Raw genomic sequence first — 15272 nt, forward strand, 5'->3', positions numbered from 1 at the left:
ATTACCAATTCATAGGCTTTTCTTGTGTCCTCACTTTTCATCCCATTAGTGTTTTGCAACCTTCAATTTTTGATGGATTTTGTAAAAATAGGGCCCAATATACAGTATTAACATTAAGGATATTTTCATATTGATATTTTCACAGTTGTTTGCCTGTATTTTGAATGATGCATTGCATTGTCTTGTGTTTGATGGTACGGAGATAGTTTTGTTGCATTATTCCAAATGTTAATTAATATTACTCAGTACTTAAATGCATAGTTACACTGTTACAAGGACACCTTAAATAAAGTGTAACCTAATCTTGATAGTACACAAAAAGAGAAATCACAATAATGTTCCATGTATAATATAATAACGCTGTGACTTAAAGGTACAGTACTCATTTTGACGTTACACAGGGTTGCGTGAGAATCAGCTGGTGTCCTTTGATAAATTGTTTTCAGTGTGACTTTTAGATTTATTTACCTAAATATTTTTAATAATTTCTCATCCAGAGTTATCAAATTCATAATGTTGTATTATTATACTAAATATTATTATTAGTATGATCATAACAAATAAATAAATATAAATGATTATAATATTGAATAATAAAATGTTTTGTTGTTGTTAAAATATATTATTATTGTTGTTGATGATAATACTTTTTTTTCATAACATATTGTAGACCTGTTTGTTTTAACAGTTCATTTGGTCAATATGAACAGTTTTCTTTTTAGTTACTTGTTTAAGTGACATGGTGTTACTTGTTCAGTTACTTGATTGAGTGACATATTGGTCACATTATAGCCTACTTACTATACATACTATATGGCAGTGGTCGCCAACCGTCGATCGAGATCGACTGGTAGATCTTAATCACTGTCCCAGTAGATCCCGGAAAAAAAAAAAAAAAGTAAAATAAGTACAAAAATGCATTACATTTCTGGGGTTATATTAATGTATCACTGAAGGGAACTGTCTTGAGAAAAGTTTCGATGGCAATGGCATTTTCTTCTCCGTATAAAGCGCAGCTCTGCTTTGTTTACAGCGGTAACCAAGGAAACGCTATATTGCAGTCGGTTCATAAGCAGTGTTGCCAAGTCCGCGGTTTTCCCGCAGAATTGGGCTACTTTAACACTGTTGCCGCTGGTTGTTGTTCATGGCCGCGTTGAAGCGACCCCAATAACGTGATATTTAGTCCCTGGAATGTGAATCTTGTCTTTCATAAAGGCCGAGGTCAGGGATCTTTCTTGGGCCTAAAACGGTTGGTGACCGCTGCTATATGGTTTACTGCCACCGGTTCTATGAAAATAAAAGGGTAAACTTGACCACTAGGGGCCCGAGAGAGTGGGTTGATTCTTATTCACGCAGTAATAACATTAATATGGAGCAGCACTGACCACTAGTGGTTGATAATAGTAGTGTAACACCTGGCACTTGCATATAGGAAAAAGAACGAACCTGTAGGCTACTGCGTATTTGTATGCATAGTCTTCTGTGTGTCTTTACACACACACTAGGTGGCGCTGTAACACTTCGATTGTCATGCGTGATGTTTCTGATCTAGATATACTTGTAGGAACAAAAAAACAACAAAAAACAAACAGAAGTTAACCCTCTGCACGCATTATGAAATCAATGCTAAAACGCTTATTCACACTTCTTGCATAAAATGGACCCATCTACTAAAACGGATTTAGAAAAATAATATTTGGGGGTTATTGGGTCATTTTTAGGTCCATATGCAATATTCCCTATAGCATCTGCGTGCATGACGTCACTACACAGGTGAGCTCCATATTGTCAATGTAAATGTTTTTATTAGGTAACTAACACATTTAAGAAATTCCACATAAATAATTCCTAGAAATAGAAGTCAATAGGAAGTGCCATTTTTAGCGGCTGTGGATCCGTGCGCGCACCGTTCAGCGCGCTCAGTGTGTCTCTCCATCCAGCCCCCTCATTTCAGCTCAAATGTCACGTCACTCCTGCTTCTTCTCAAACCAGTTTCATGCTGGGGACCAGGCACCTGCCCTCAACTGGACTTTACCTCTTCTGGACTTTTGCTAAACCTTATCCCGTTTCGGTTATTTCACCTGGAGGGCAGTGCAACTGGAGATCTGTTTGACGTTTTATCGTTTTTGAAGAGGAAAAAAGCCCGATTTGAACGCACAATCTAAAGTAGCATATGTTTGGAAGGATTATATTGCACACCTTGCACGATGACTGCGATGGGAATTTGGTGCGTTTTATGGCTCCCGACATTCGCTCTCACTTCAGCCGCTCCGAAATCACACCAGCGACTTCTGGAGAAGACGACTGAACAGAACGACACTTTGCAAGTTGAAAGAGACAACCAAGAAAATATATTAAGTCAGGTAAGAATCTCTTCACCAGCGCTCGATATGATAATTCCACTTAACAGTTATAGGCCTATCTGTGCAGCTTCTTTATAACTTTCAGTAGCCTATTACTTCATGATAACTTTCATTAATAGCTTAACAATAATGCTTAACATATAAGTTTCTAATGTAAATTCAAATATGAATAGCCTATAAAATATGATAACAACTATTATATATAGGCCTGTAGAAGAAGTTTTATGACATTTCTAAATTCTAACTATTTGAATGCAGGGTGCGAATTTGGGGGATTTCAAAATAACAAATATATTAAACAGCGTCTAAACAGCGTTTTCAAAGAAAAATAAAACATTTCAGAGCATATTAAATATACGGTCGCGAACAGGCATTGCGTTCTCCAGGCATTTGGTTCTCGCGAGGAAGTAACCATAGCAATAGTAGGCTGCTGGAGCTATAGTATCGGACAATACACACACACACACAGACAGACAGACAGACAGACAGACAGAGAGAGAGAGAGAGAGAGAGAGAGAGAGAGAGAGAGAGAGCTGGGTAGTAACTGATTACATGTAAATATGGATTACGTAATCAGATTCCAAAAATTAGGTACTTGTAATTAGATTAAATTACATTTTAAAATACTCGTAATCAGACTACAGTTACTTTTTTATGGATTACATGATTATATATTATTCATACAATAGCAATAAATTATTCATAATTTATCAATTCTTCAATTCCTCTTTTTCATCTTTTAAATGTTCCTTTCTCAAATATCGTACCGCTTATATACACTCAGAAAGTCTTCCAGTTTTGTGGACATTCACACAAAGACCAGTCATTAGTCAGGTGGCTACACAACATTTGACCGCTGGATATACAAAAATCATTTCAAGTGTTTCAACGTTGCATCAACCACTGATGAACACATTAATATTTATCTGAATTATCACTCAGTAGGTTATTTAACCATCTATTTCAATGTCTTTGGAAGGCATTTGTTTTTTAAACACATTAAAATGCACAAATTCACAATATTTTTTATTTACATGTAATGCAGGCATTCCCAAACTTTTTTTGTCATCTGAACATCTTTCATCTAATATATTTACTTAAAGTACCCCTGAGATTTTAAAATAAATATTTAATAATTAAGTATCACAAGTTCACGGTTCTCTGACGTTGGTTAATGGCCACATGACATGCAGGTAAACAAATAAAATAATTAATTTTTTAGTAAGTGTTTTATTTCTTTTTATTTTATTTTTTAAATGCTTTTTTTAATTGATGTTGTTAATTTCAACGAATGGAATATATGTTCTTTCTTTTTGTTTTTTTATATCAATATGGTACAAGATTAACCTATTTAAATCAATGTGATAAGTGAGTAAGGTCAAAAGTAATCTAAATGTAATCCGATTACATTACCTGAAATGTGTAATGTAATGGATTACGTTACAAACTACAATTCTTGTCATGTAATTTGGAATAAGTAACGGATTACAATTTTCAAGTAATCTACCCAGCTCTGCACACACACACACACACACACACTCAAAAGTACTGACATTATCGCTTCATTGCAATTTTCATATCACACGCATATCGTTACATTTTGTTTAAAATTGTGTTTTGTTTAAAAATCTTTAAGATCGTTTTGCTAATGTGCCGGGAGCGACAATGTTTCGCGAGACGAATGGAGAACTAAGTTACTCACAGTCGGAAAAACATTTTAAGTCTTTAAAATATGCGCAATTCGCATACTGTTTGAATGTAAGTTTGTTAATGTTATTAATGAAAGTTACTATAAAATGTTCCAGCTAAATGAACAGACTTTACAACGCTGGTGGTCACAGAAAAACAATAATGCACATTAAAATGCACATCCATATACTGTACAAATAACAACAGTCCAGATGTGTTACAATGCAACAAAGTGCGGTGATTTTGCTGGCTGGAAAATGCATCCGTCCTCTTTTCTTTGTAGCTGCTGGGTGATTATGACAAAGTGAAAGCGCTTGCGGAAGGCTCTGACTGTGGCTGTAAATGTGTTGTCAGACCTCTGAGCGCGAGCGCGTGCCAGCGGATCCGGGACGGTCACGCGACGCCTCAGGATTTCTATACGGTGGAGACCATCACATCAGGACCCCACTGCAAATGTGCATGCATTGCACCTCCGTCGGCTTTAAACCCCTGTGAGGGTGACTTCCGGTTGAAGAAGCTGCAACAGGCTGGGAAAGATAATATTAAGGTGACCAGAACATCTGCAGTCGGATCTCATAGACCAGAATAAGTTCAAAATATGCCAGCATATGAATGCATAACATTTCCTACCCTTAAATAAAAACCAGCTCTTGCCATGACGGAATTTACTTCATCGTTACAGCTGTCAACTATACTGGAATTGCTGGAGGGTTCCTTCTATGGCATGGATGTATTGAAATTACATTCAGTCACCACAAAGCTTCTTGATCGCATGGACACTGTAGAAAGAGTATGTGGTGGTTCCTTTTCTTATACATACGCTTTCTTTTCTTATACATATTAAACACATTATTAATGTGTTTTATTATTGACAGATGGTCTTAAACAACCAGACCGAGGAGAAGTCGAACACAAGGAGTACCTCTCCAAATCCACAGCTGCTCACATCTTCACCTGCAACTCTGCCTCCACAACTGCAGGAGAAGAGGACGAGTCTGAGGGAGCAGAATGACCAGGCAGCTGCTTTTCAGCACATCGAGGTGGGAGGTGCTTTTTAAAACAAATGTTGCATTACATAAGTATTATGTCCAATACAAAACAATGAAACAATTCAAACATTATGTCTGGATGACTGTCTCAGAGTCAAAAGTGACCTCATATTTGAAACTCTCACTAATTTATCCCACTGTCAACTCTTACATAAGTTGGCATGAAAAGAGCCAAATGACTTGGACTATCAAAGATCCAAAGCAGATGATCTATATAATAATCTGTTAAAGGGGTAGTTCACCAAAAATGAAAATTCTGTCAGCATTTACTCACCCTCATATCATTCCAAACCTATAAGACTTTGGTTAATCCTTATAACACAAATTAAGATATTTTTAATGAAATCTCAGAAATTTCTGTCCCTCCATTGAAAGTCCAGGTACTCTAAACTTAGAAGATCCAAAAATCGTAAAACAAATCTATATGAATCAAGCGGTTTAATCCAAGTTTAGTGAAGAGATATGATTGATTTATATGATGAACAGATTTAATTTAGACTTTTATTCACATTAACACATACGTACTTAGAGCACCTCACATATGGTGTACATGGAAGCTCAAATGTGCATGTATGAGAACCAATGAGGTTAGTTCTATCGTTTGACACACAAGTGTCTGTGTTTACTATATGTGATACGCTCTATGTATGTTTATATGTGAAAAAAAAAACTAAATTATATGTATTCATCATATAAATCAATCTTATCTCTTCACAAGAGTTGGATTAAACCAGTTCATATGGATTAATTTTACAATGGCTTTATGACCTTTTTGGATCTTCTAAGTTTTGTTTACCTGGACTTTCAATGAAGGGACAGAAACCTCAGGTTTCATTAAAAATATTTTAGCTCTTATTGGTTTGGAACGACGTGAGGGTGAGTATATGATGACAGAATTTTCATTTTTGGGTGAACTATCACTTTATTGCATAATATCTCAAAGGCTGCAGTATCACAGTGTCATATGATGCACTTAACAGAGTAAATATGAGGAAAAGTTTGTGGGAGATCTTCTGAAGAGCAGCGGATCAGACCTAAACAAGGCCGTCGCAGCTTTGCAAGAACAAGAGCGCCAAGGAAGGGAGAAGCAACCAAAAATAATTGTTAGGGGGATCACATACTATAAATCTGACCCAGTGGATGAGACAGACACAGAGGAGAACTGTAAGTATAACTGTGTGATTTCGACATCTACTGTACATTCAAAGTTCTCAGAAAGAGAAGTTTGGAAAAATTTGCCTATACACTCTTAAAAAATGAAAGTTCTTTATTGGTAACTGTGGTTATATGAATGAGCGTTAACATCCATAGAACCTTTCTATTGCACAAAAGGTTCTTTATATTGGAGAAAAGTTATTACAATTATTATATTAAAATGTTCTTTACACTAAGAAGAAAAAATTATATTTCTTTCTTTGGGGAACCTAAAATGGTTCTTCTATGGCATGGCTGTAAAAGCCCTTTTTTAAGATTGTAGTTGCCTATCTAAAATATTTTGTTCTTCATTGCAGTAGATGATAATCACAGTGGTGACAGCCCAATTGATCTCTTTGCTGACGAGCAGCTCCTTCATCACAAAGCTCGCCACTTCAGGCCACTCATCAAAGCGTGGTCTCTCCGACCAAAATCCAAGAGTGAAGTTTCAAAAGGAGGAGATGCACGAAATGGTCTTCAAACTCAATTTACTGGACTGTTGGACTCTGCCTTGCCGATTAAAACGCCTACTGAACCAGTATCTGTTCGAACTCAAACCAGTCGTTTCACCACAGACAGCTCTACAGGAGATGAAAGAACCACAGCGACACCTGCTGTGATGGATAATTTGAAGGTCACCATCCCCAAGGAACATAATAGCCCTCAAACCATCGTCAAAAAAATAAGCAATGCTCAAAACATGTTGGTCAGGTCATCCAATCTGGGCCACATAAAAACAAATGAGTCGGCCACAGCAGCTGCTGCTAAAGTGGTGGCTGCACAGCCAACCCTAACAGAGATTACCACCAACGGGACTGTTGAAAAGGAAACATCTGTATCTTCTGTGACTGAAGGTGGAATTGTTAACAAGAAAAATCTGAAAGAAAATGCTTCTCACACTGGTAAACCTTTGTTTTCAATGGACAGCTTAACTCAAAGCACATTTAGGAGAATAACACCATTACCAACTCCTCATTTGGACACTTTAACAGTCACAGAAAGCTCACTGGGATCAACTGCTCACACAAGAGCTGCTACCACCATTGTGACGTCACCTCATGTCACTGAAAGCAAGGCAGACTCAGTTACCTACTTACCCAAGATGACTCCTAAACAGACATTAACCTCAGTGCCATCTTTGATGACCACTACAAAAACTACCACAACAACAACTACAACCACAAGCAAACCTGGCAAACGCAAATATAGCAAAAACTATGGTGGAAGAGAGTGTGGGTGAGGAACCTCAAAGGAAGCCAGGTATAGATTTATTATGTTCTTGTTACTCATTTTCCTCTTTTTTTCTCTTTTTTTTTTTGGAAGTGCTGATTTCAATTTTATTCTGTACAGTTATTTAAAAATTCCATATATAATAATTACAGTTACACACACACACATATAAAATTGTGAGTATTAATATTTTTAAATATTATTTTTTTAAATAATTGTACCAATTAATTTCTGAAAGTAAAAGTAATAATTACAATTATTAATTATATATATATATATATATATATTCAGAATGGGATGAAGAATACTCTGCATTGTTTAGCACAAAACTGATAAAAACACCAACATAACTGTGGTTTTAATTCTGGTTTTGTTTGCAGGAATGTGTAAAGACACCTTGGCCACAATCTCAGAGCCCGTCACACACAATACATACGGTCGTAACGAGGGCGCTTGGATGAAGGATCCACTGGCTCAATATGACAAGATCTATGTCACAAACTATTATTACGGCAACAACCTACTGGAATTCCGCAACATGGATGTCTTCAAACAAGGTATCGCTCTTTAATTCAAATAAACAAACTCGGAACATTAAAGCAATTTTTCAAGTCATTTTACTTGTTTTGTTTTCTTTCTTTCATTCAAGGCCGCTTCACTAATTCCTACAAGCTGCCTTATAACTGGATCGGCACTGGCCACGTGGTCTACAACGGCGCTTTCTACTACAACCGCGCATTCTCTCGAGACATTATTAAGTATGACCTGCGGTTGCGTTACGTGGCTGCCTGGACCATGCTCTATGATGCAGTGTTTGATAATGACGACGTGTCTGCGTGGAGATGGAGAGGAAACTCGGACATGGATCTGGCCGTCGACGAAAGCGGGCTTTGGGTGATCTACCCAGCGCTGGACGACGAGGGCTTCTTGCAGGAAATGATCGTCTTGAGCCGCCTGAACCCCAATGATTTAAGCATGAAGCGTGAAACCACATGGAGGACCGGGCTCCGACGCAATCATTACGGTAATTGCTTCATCGTATGTGGCGTTCTTTACGCGACGGATAGCTACAATCAGCACGACATCAATTTGTCCTATGCCTTTGACACCCACACCAACACTCAGGTGATCCCTCACCTGCCTTTCAGCAACAACTATACTTACATCACTCAGATCGATTACAATCCCAAAGAGAGGGTGGTGTACGCCTGGGATAACGGACATCAGGTCACTTATAATATTCAGTTTGCATATGTAGACCCACTGTAGACCCTAACGGCAGAGCAAGTACATCCTTTGCACAAAATAGAAGAAACCATAAATGTGTTCAAGTGGATTGTGGATCAGTTCACTCAGCTTTTCTTAACTTCATGTAGTTTAATGTACTTATTAATATGCTGTTATGTTTTCATAGTGTAAAAATGGACCTATATCGTTGCATTTATGGTGAAAACAAAGCAAAGCAATTTTCTTAACTGAATTTCTTAACACCCCAACACTGCAGCTAGCCTATATGAGCTTTGCAGTTTGCATTATTGGCCATGTCTTTAGATATTGTTGCTTGCTTATGCACTATGGAAACGAACCTCTTTGTGTGTATAGCTATACCTCTCGTAAGGCTGGCAGAATTATAGTTGAGGTGTTGTATTCTTAAATCCATTAGAATACATTGTATATACTGTAATATAAAAGCTAAAACATGAGATTGATGAATGTAAAAAATACAATTTGTATTTTCATAAACATCTTTTTTAACAACTATCACTTGCGTATAAAAAAAATAAAGTTTGAAATTGTATAATTTCAGTAAAACAAGAGTAGACAAGTGTTTTGGGCACATTTTCATTGTGTTGTTTTTCATCAGCACATTTTATACATTATTTCAGTATCGTTTTGTGCATATTTTTTGCAATTTCATTTGAGACTCTTTTAGCACTTATGAAATTCAAATCTGTCAGACTCAGAAAATGGCTGCAATAAAATGAGTTGAAATAAGACATATGGCACTGGTTTTCCTTTCGTAGTGGATGTCAAGTGAGAGCGTGTTCTCAGCACAGGCCTTCTCATTGGTCACTTACTGTAGATGAGAGCAAAGTGTTACACTGTAAACCCCTTGATCCACAGAGCTAAATCTGGACAAACAAAACACATCTACTATAGTTTAACCCGAAAACATTGTTTACCCCAGCCTTTGAAATTACCTATAATCAGCACTTTACAGCACCTCAGACCCCACATTTACACAAACCTTCAATTTCAGAGAGCAAATTCAGACTGACACAAGACTCTTGTCTGCGTCCTAAAAACAAAAGATGCACACAAATCACCCACAACCCTGAGTCCAGTGTTTATTTCTTTGCGTTGTTACAAAACATCGCTGTCACTGTGAGAACAAACAAAAAAAAATCTTTCCAAAAATGCAGATATTAAATATATTAAAAATAAAAATGTTGAAAAAGTTTATAAATGTTTCATTTATAAACATAAGAGACATTTCTATTTCAATGCTAAGAACGAAATGTGATATTTTCTCTAACTAAATACTCTAATATATCATCCTCATTTTGAGAACAAAGCTCCACCTGAGTTAAGTTTATAATCTGTGAAATTCAAATTGTATTTTCATATTCAGTCTATGAAGGTGAATGCTTCTTTGAGAGTGACGACAGGTTGGAAAGAACAAGCTAATGATCATGTCGCTTTCGAGTGAGAACTGACGACAGCATCCTAAACAGGACAAGAAACAAGCACACATCTAAATAGGCCAGAATAATAGAGACAAACACACAGTGAACAAGGACAGATGAGGTACAAATTAACATGAATATTTTGTCTCTTCCACGCCTTCAAATTAACAGCCAGTATTATGTTAACAGCTGTAATTATGTCAAGCACACCTCATTTAAAGTTCAATTAAGCCACTAAAAAAAACATGAGGGCATGAAACACATTAAAAAGAACTGACAGATGTTGCATAAGACCCCCAACCCCAAACTGCTATTCCAATTAGAATTTGTCTAAAATTATGATTTAGTGCAAAATGCCTCCTTCACTGACTCAAGAGTAAATAATCAATGTTTCTACTTTTATATTCAATTACAATGTCAAACAAAAAGAAAAGAGAAAGAAAAAACAAAAACAGAAAAGCAAAACTCACTGGCAATGCAGGTTGTTTGAGGATAGTGGTATTGAAGAATATGTTGTTGAATATAACCATTAAATACGTACCAAACAAGCTTGGTACAAATAATAAATCTTCATAAATATTTATTTGAATTAATTTCATAAACAAAACAAGCACAATGCAAACAAAACCAAAGACTCTAAGACAGTTTCCTGACTGCTACCACATATAGCAGCGAACGGTTCGATAATCAAACAAGAACGCACTTTGGTTTGGGAGATTTGGACAATGAATGCTCCTGTAGTTCAGCTGGTAGAGCACAAACAAACTGAAAAGATAGGTATATCTGGAATGTGCTTGAAGTCACTTTGTATAAAGTGTACATAAATATAAATGCCTCTGATGACATGTATAAAAGTAGTTGCTGAAATCAATAGCCTGGAATAAAGACTGTAATCTGGATTGAATGGCTTATCAGTATTTAATGGCTCACTTGATGCATTTTGAAGAGGTGCCTTCAAGAGGAATTGTTGACTATTGTTGATTATCTTGGGGATTTGGTAGTTGATTACCAAGATCCTGGTTTGCCACTCGAATAAGAAGACTCACAAAAATGAACACAAAATGCTTATTATGTAACAAAATAGATAAGCAACTTTTGTGGTTAGTGGATAGCTGAGACTAGGAAGAACCCATGAGGACTCCAACGGGTGCCACAGGCTGGTTGTTGCTGGGGGCCGCGTGATAGAAAGAGTCTGTGTCTGTCTGATTGACCCGCAAGATGGGTGGAATAGTAGACGACTTGATGTGGAGGATCCTGGTGTCCATGACCTCACAGTCGATCTGCATCATCACCTCAAACTCTTTGTCTTTTAGGATGCTCTCTGCAGTGAGACAGAAAAGTAATTGTATTAGCAAAGAAAATACAAATAATAATAGAAAATAGCACTTGGTGCTCAGCTCTGTGTGGAAGTAATTGTTAAAGAAATGCAGTTGATGTGCAGGGTGGCCTGAGGAGGTTAAGAGGCATTTTAGGGGCTCCTTTCACACAAAGGGTTCATTGAGGTCATGCTGGCCTTTATTTTCACCTAGTAGTAAACACAACAGATGATGACTCCCACATGAAAGAAAATGGGGTTAAGGAAAGGTACACTACCGTTCAAAAGTTTGAAGTCAGTAAAAATTTTTAAATTTAATACTGTTATTCAGCAAGATTGCATTAAATTGATCAAAAGTGACAGTAAAGACATTTATAATGTTACAAAAGATTTCTATTTCAAATAATTGCTGTTCTTTGAAAATTCTATTCATCAAAGACTCACAAAAAAGTATCACGGTTTCCACAAAAATATTAAGCAGCAACTGTTTTTAACATTGATAATAATGAGAAATATTACTTAAGGCAACAATTCAGCATATTAGAATGATTTCTGAAGGATCATGTGACACTGAAGACTGGAGTAATGATGCTTTGCCATCACAGGAATAAATTACATTTTAAAATATATGAAAATAGAAGATAGTTCTTTTAAATTGTAATAATATTTCACAATATGACTATTGTACTGCACTTGATTAAATAAATATAGCTTTGGTGAACTTAAAAAAAATCTTACCAACCCCAAATGTTTAAACATTTGACTAATTTCTATGATTTTTCTAGGTCATATCATACAAGAGTTAACAGGCGATAGCACATTTACACATCAAGTACTTAAGTACCAGATTGCTATCCGATTCATTCAAATGAGGCTGTGTTCTAAAATACGTAAGCAAAACAGATCAAGCTTCAGTTTTACTGACAGGGTGGGACGCCCCATCATTCTTAATCTCTGGAAGTGAAGGTCAGGCCGTGACTTTTTTCCCCCCGTGTTCTGACAAACTCATAAAAGCGCTCGTCAAACACAAGCAATGAGAATTTTGTAAGGAACCATTAACGGCATGATGGTTTACACTCACTACAGATGTTCTACGGTCTATCTTCTATAAGGACAGCTCTCTATACCAGAGAAGACGAGAGAGCGCTTCACATACATGCACAGCATATGGGCTGCAGGAAAGTAACTTTTACAGCAGACTTGTGCGATTCGCTCCAGCACTGATAAAAGCTTTATAGGCTGAAGAGCATCACGGTAGGTCAATCTAAAGCACTTTTCCAGCCCTTACTGGTGAATACATTTACGCATTCTACACTCGATCGTTCTTGACGAGCTCTTCAGCTGCACACCCACAATGATGATCTCAAAACGGGTGATTTACAGTAAACCTAACTGTACGAGTCTTTCTGAGGTGTTCCTGAAACCAAATTCTTTCCATCTATCTCTGCTACCACCACTGAACAGTCAATGTTATGGGATAAAGCCTCAATATCATCTCACAAAATGCGTATTTTCACAGGTGCTTAAAAAAAACTTAGCAGTGCTGCAGAAATCATCATAGATGATGGGTTACAGCAATCATCTCACTGTATTAAACTGCAAGCACTAAAATGACACTGAACTGCTGAGCTGTACACGTCCTGTCCAATCTTTTCCATCCTATATATATACAAAGTTTCCAATATGTCAGAAATGTCATTTTCCATTCTCACAGAAGGCTTTTCGTTAGGTGAATTCCCTTTGGATATGTCTGGTACTATGCCTGACTTTCCAAACACCATTTAAAATACTGATTAAGGCAACATGTGGACTCAAGGGTAAATTCCTGATGAGGTTGTGGTTGTGAACCGTTGAGATTCCAGCCAAACTCACGTTCCCCCATAACTGATAGTTTAAGATGAACAGTTCGCCCAGAAGCAAAATGAAAGCAAAAAAAATTGACGAAATATAAATCGAGAACAGTTGAACTCAGGGAGTTGAACTCCGATTTGATATGAATCGTTCTGTCGAATTCATGAACCAGACGAACCAGGTCATTAATAAAAAGAACCGTCTTAAAACAATTAATTGTTCACTGATTTGGTTCTCAAATTGAACAGACTCAATGATCAGTGGTTCTTGAGTTAACGTCTCACTGGATAAAAAGATTGAGTAAATACATATCTTTTCAGACTTTTCAGCAAAAAAAGCCATACTATGACTTCAGAAAACTTGGAATATAATGCACAAGTAGTATTTTGTTGTATGTCACTATGAACTGGACATAAAGTCTCTTTTTGTGTCCATTTGGGGAGAGTAAATGACAAAATTAAAATTATTGGCTGAACTTTCCTGAATTAGGCTTTTTTACTAGGCTTTTTACTATAAAGCAATGCCTGTGACTGCAGAGTAAAAATGTTCATGATATGACTTCGAAATGTGTGCAGTGCACAAACAAACAAAGAAAAGGGAATATGATGATGATCATCATCTCCAACATTCACAAACAATTATAATGCTGACTCAGAACTCCCACAGGGAAGATAGTGAAGAAAGACCAGATTATATATGTACTAACACTGCCAGGCACTGCAACAATAGTTTCCAAACCAAACATGAAATTGAAATTGATGGAGAAAAAAAACTTTTGTTTTGTTATTCATGTTGTTTTCAAGATAGATGATGAATAACAGAAAAGTTTCTCCTCCATCCCTGCATCACATGTGGTGAAAAACACCCTGACCCAAACACACACACTTGAGCGTGTAGAACAGAACAGAATCAGCTAGAGGCAATTTCACAAACTAGACTTCTGTTATGAGTTGTCCAAACGTTGTTCTCTTAATAAAACCACGTGAAACCCAACTTTGAACATGCATTTCTAAATCAACACAGGATGGAGCCAGAAAAAAACTGATTCAGAGTACACCATGCTTGGCCATCCTCAAGAGAGAATACTTTGACTTAGGTTTCATAAACAATTTAAGTCTATGATATGGCAGGTTTCTTGTTTTCTTTTGAGCTGGTGTGCAAACTGCACAATTAATCTCAGACTATGTGCGTCAATTACAAGATCAAGCTCTTCCCAGACATCACATTCTCTCACAAACTCACGCACATAGCAACTGGAATGTTTATTCTTGCCATTAAAAACATGGAGCACATGCCCTCATTTTTTGAAGATTTTTTTTAGCCCTGCTTCCCAAAACTTCTCTTTCTCACAATTTCATCAGCTGTGGCTCTCTAGCTCGTTGGAACAGTTCGCACACCTGATGACTGGTCGGAAAGATTTCAAACTGTATTTAAACAGGTTTGCAATCTATCCTTGTGTCTGTGATTAGTCTCATGATTGCTTGCACTAGAAGAGAGACTCCAATAAGCAACTGAGATAACTACTAAAAGTTAGGGGCATTTGTCCTGATATATGCACAAACTGTTTCTTTCTCAAGCACTCAAATCATAGTAGGAATGATACTTGACTATACTTCTATCAATATTCTCTTTCAAAACGGCTTAACAAAACATCCTTCACAAAAGCCTGTCCACACTGCAAGGTCAGTTTATCACGTTTCCATTCCTGAGATCAGTACGGGCTAATCTGATACTGTGACCACATCCAAGAAATTAAAGGAAAGAAATTTAATAATAAAAAGAATGGAACATTTACAGAAATGATTAGACACCATAAAACAGTTCTCTCTTTGACTTAAGAGCGTACAAGAATCCCTTGTCTTAACCAAATTACATATATAAAATTATTTATATA

The 15272-nt window shown here is 36.7% G+C and overlaps 2 protein-coding genes across 2 annotated transcripts in view; one reads left to right on the top strand and one right to left on the bottom strand.

The window, feature by feature from the left end:
• The first annotated feature begins 1955 nt into the window (after nt 1-1955).
• Nucleotides 1956-9980, top strand: LOC107726470 (olfactomedin-like protein 2B). Its single transcript, XM_016536064.1, is given in 9 exon segments — nt 1956-2363; nt 4336-4599; nt 4735-4842; nt 4928-5092; nt 6082-6265; nt 6613-7505; nt 7507-7555; nt 7906-8082; nt 8175-9980. Coding segments are annotated over 9 exon segments (2616 nt in total). The 5' UTR covers nt 1956-2207; the 3' UTR covers nt 8795-9980.
• A 91-nt stretch (nt 9981-10071) lies between these two features.
• LOC107726471 (cyclic AMP-dependent transcription factor ATF-6 alpha-like) overlaps nt 10072-15272 on the bottom strand; it is a 41304-nt gene continuing 36103 nt past the window's right edge. The window contains exon 16 of the mRNA XM_016536066.1: nt 10072-11533. Coding sequence (XP_016391552.1) covers nt 11331-11533 — 203 coding nt within the window. The 3' untranslated portion in view covers nt 10072-11330. The remainder of the gene's footprint in view (nt 11534-15272) is intronic.

This window comes from Sinocyclocheilus rhinocerous, unplaced genomic scaffold, assembly GCF_001515625.1.
Source record: "Sinocyclocheilus rhinocerous isolate Xijiao unplaced genomic scaffold, SAMN03320098_v1.1 scaffold605, whole genome shotgun sequence".
Lineage (NCBI taxonomy): Eukaryota > Metazoa > Chordata > Actinopteri > Cypriniformes > Cyprinidae > Sinocyclocheilus > Sinocyclocheilus rhinocerous.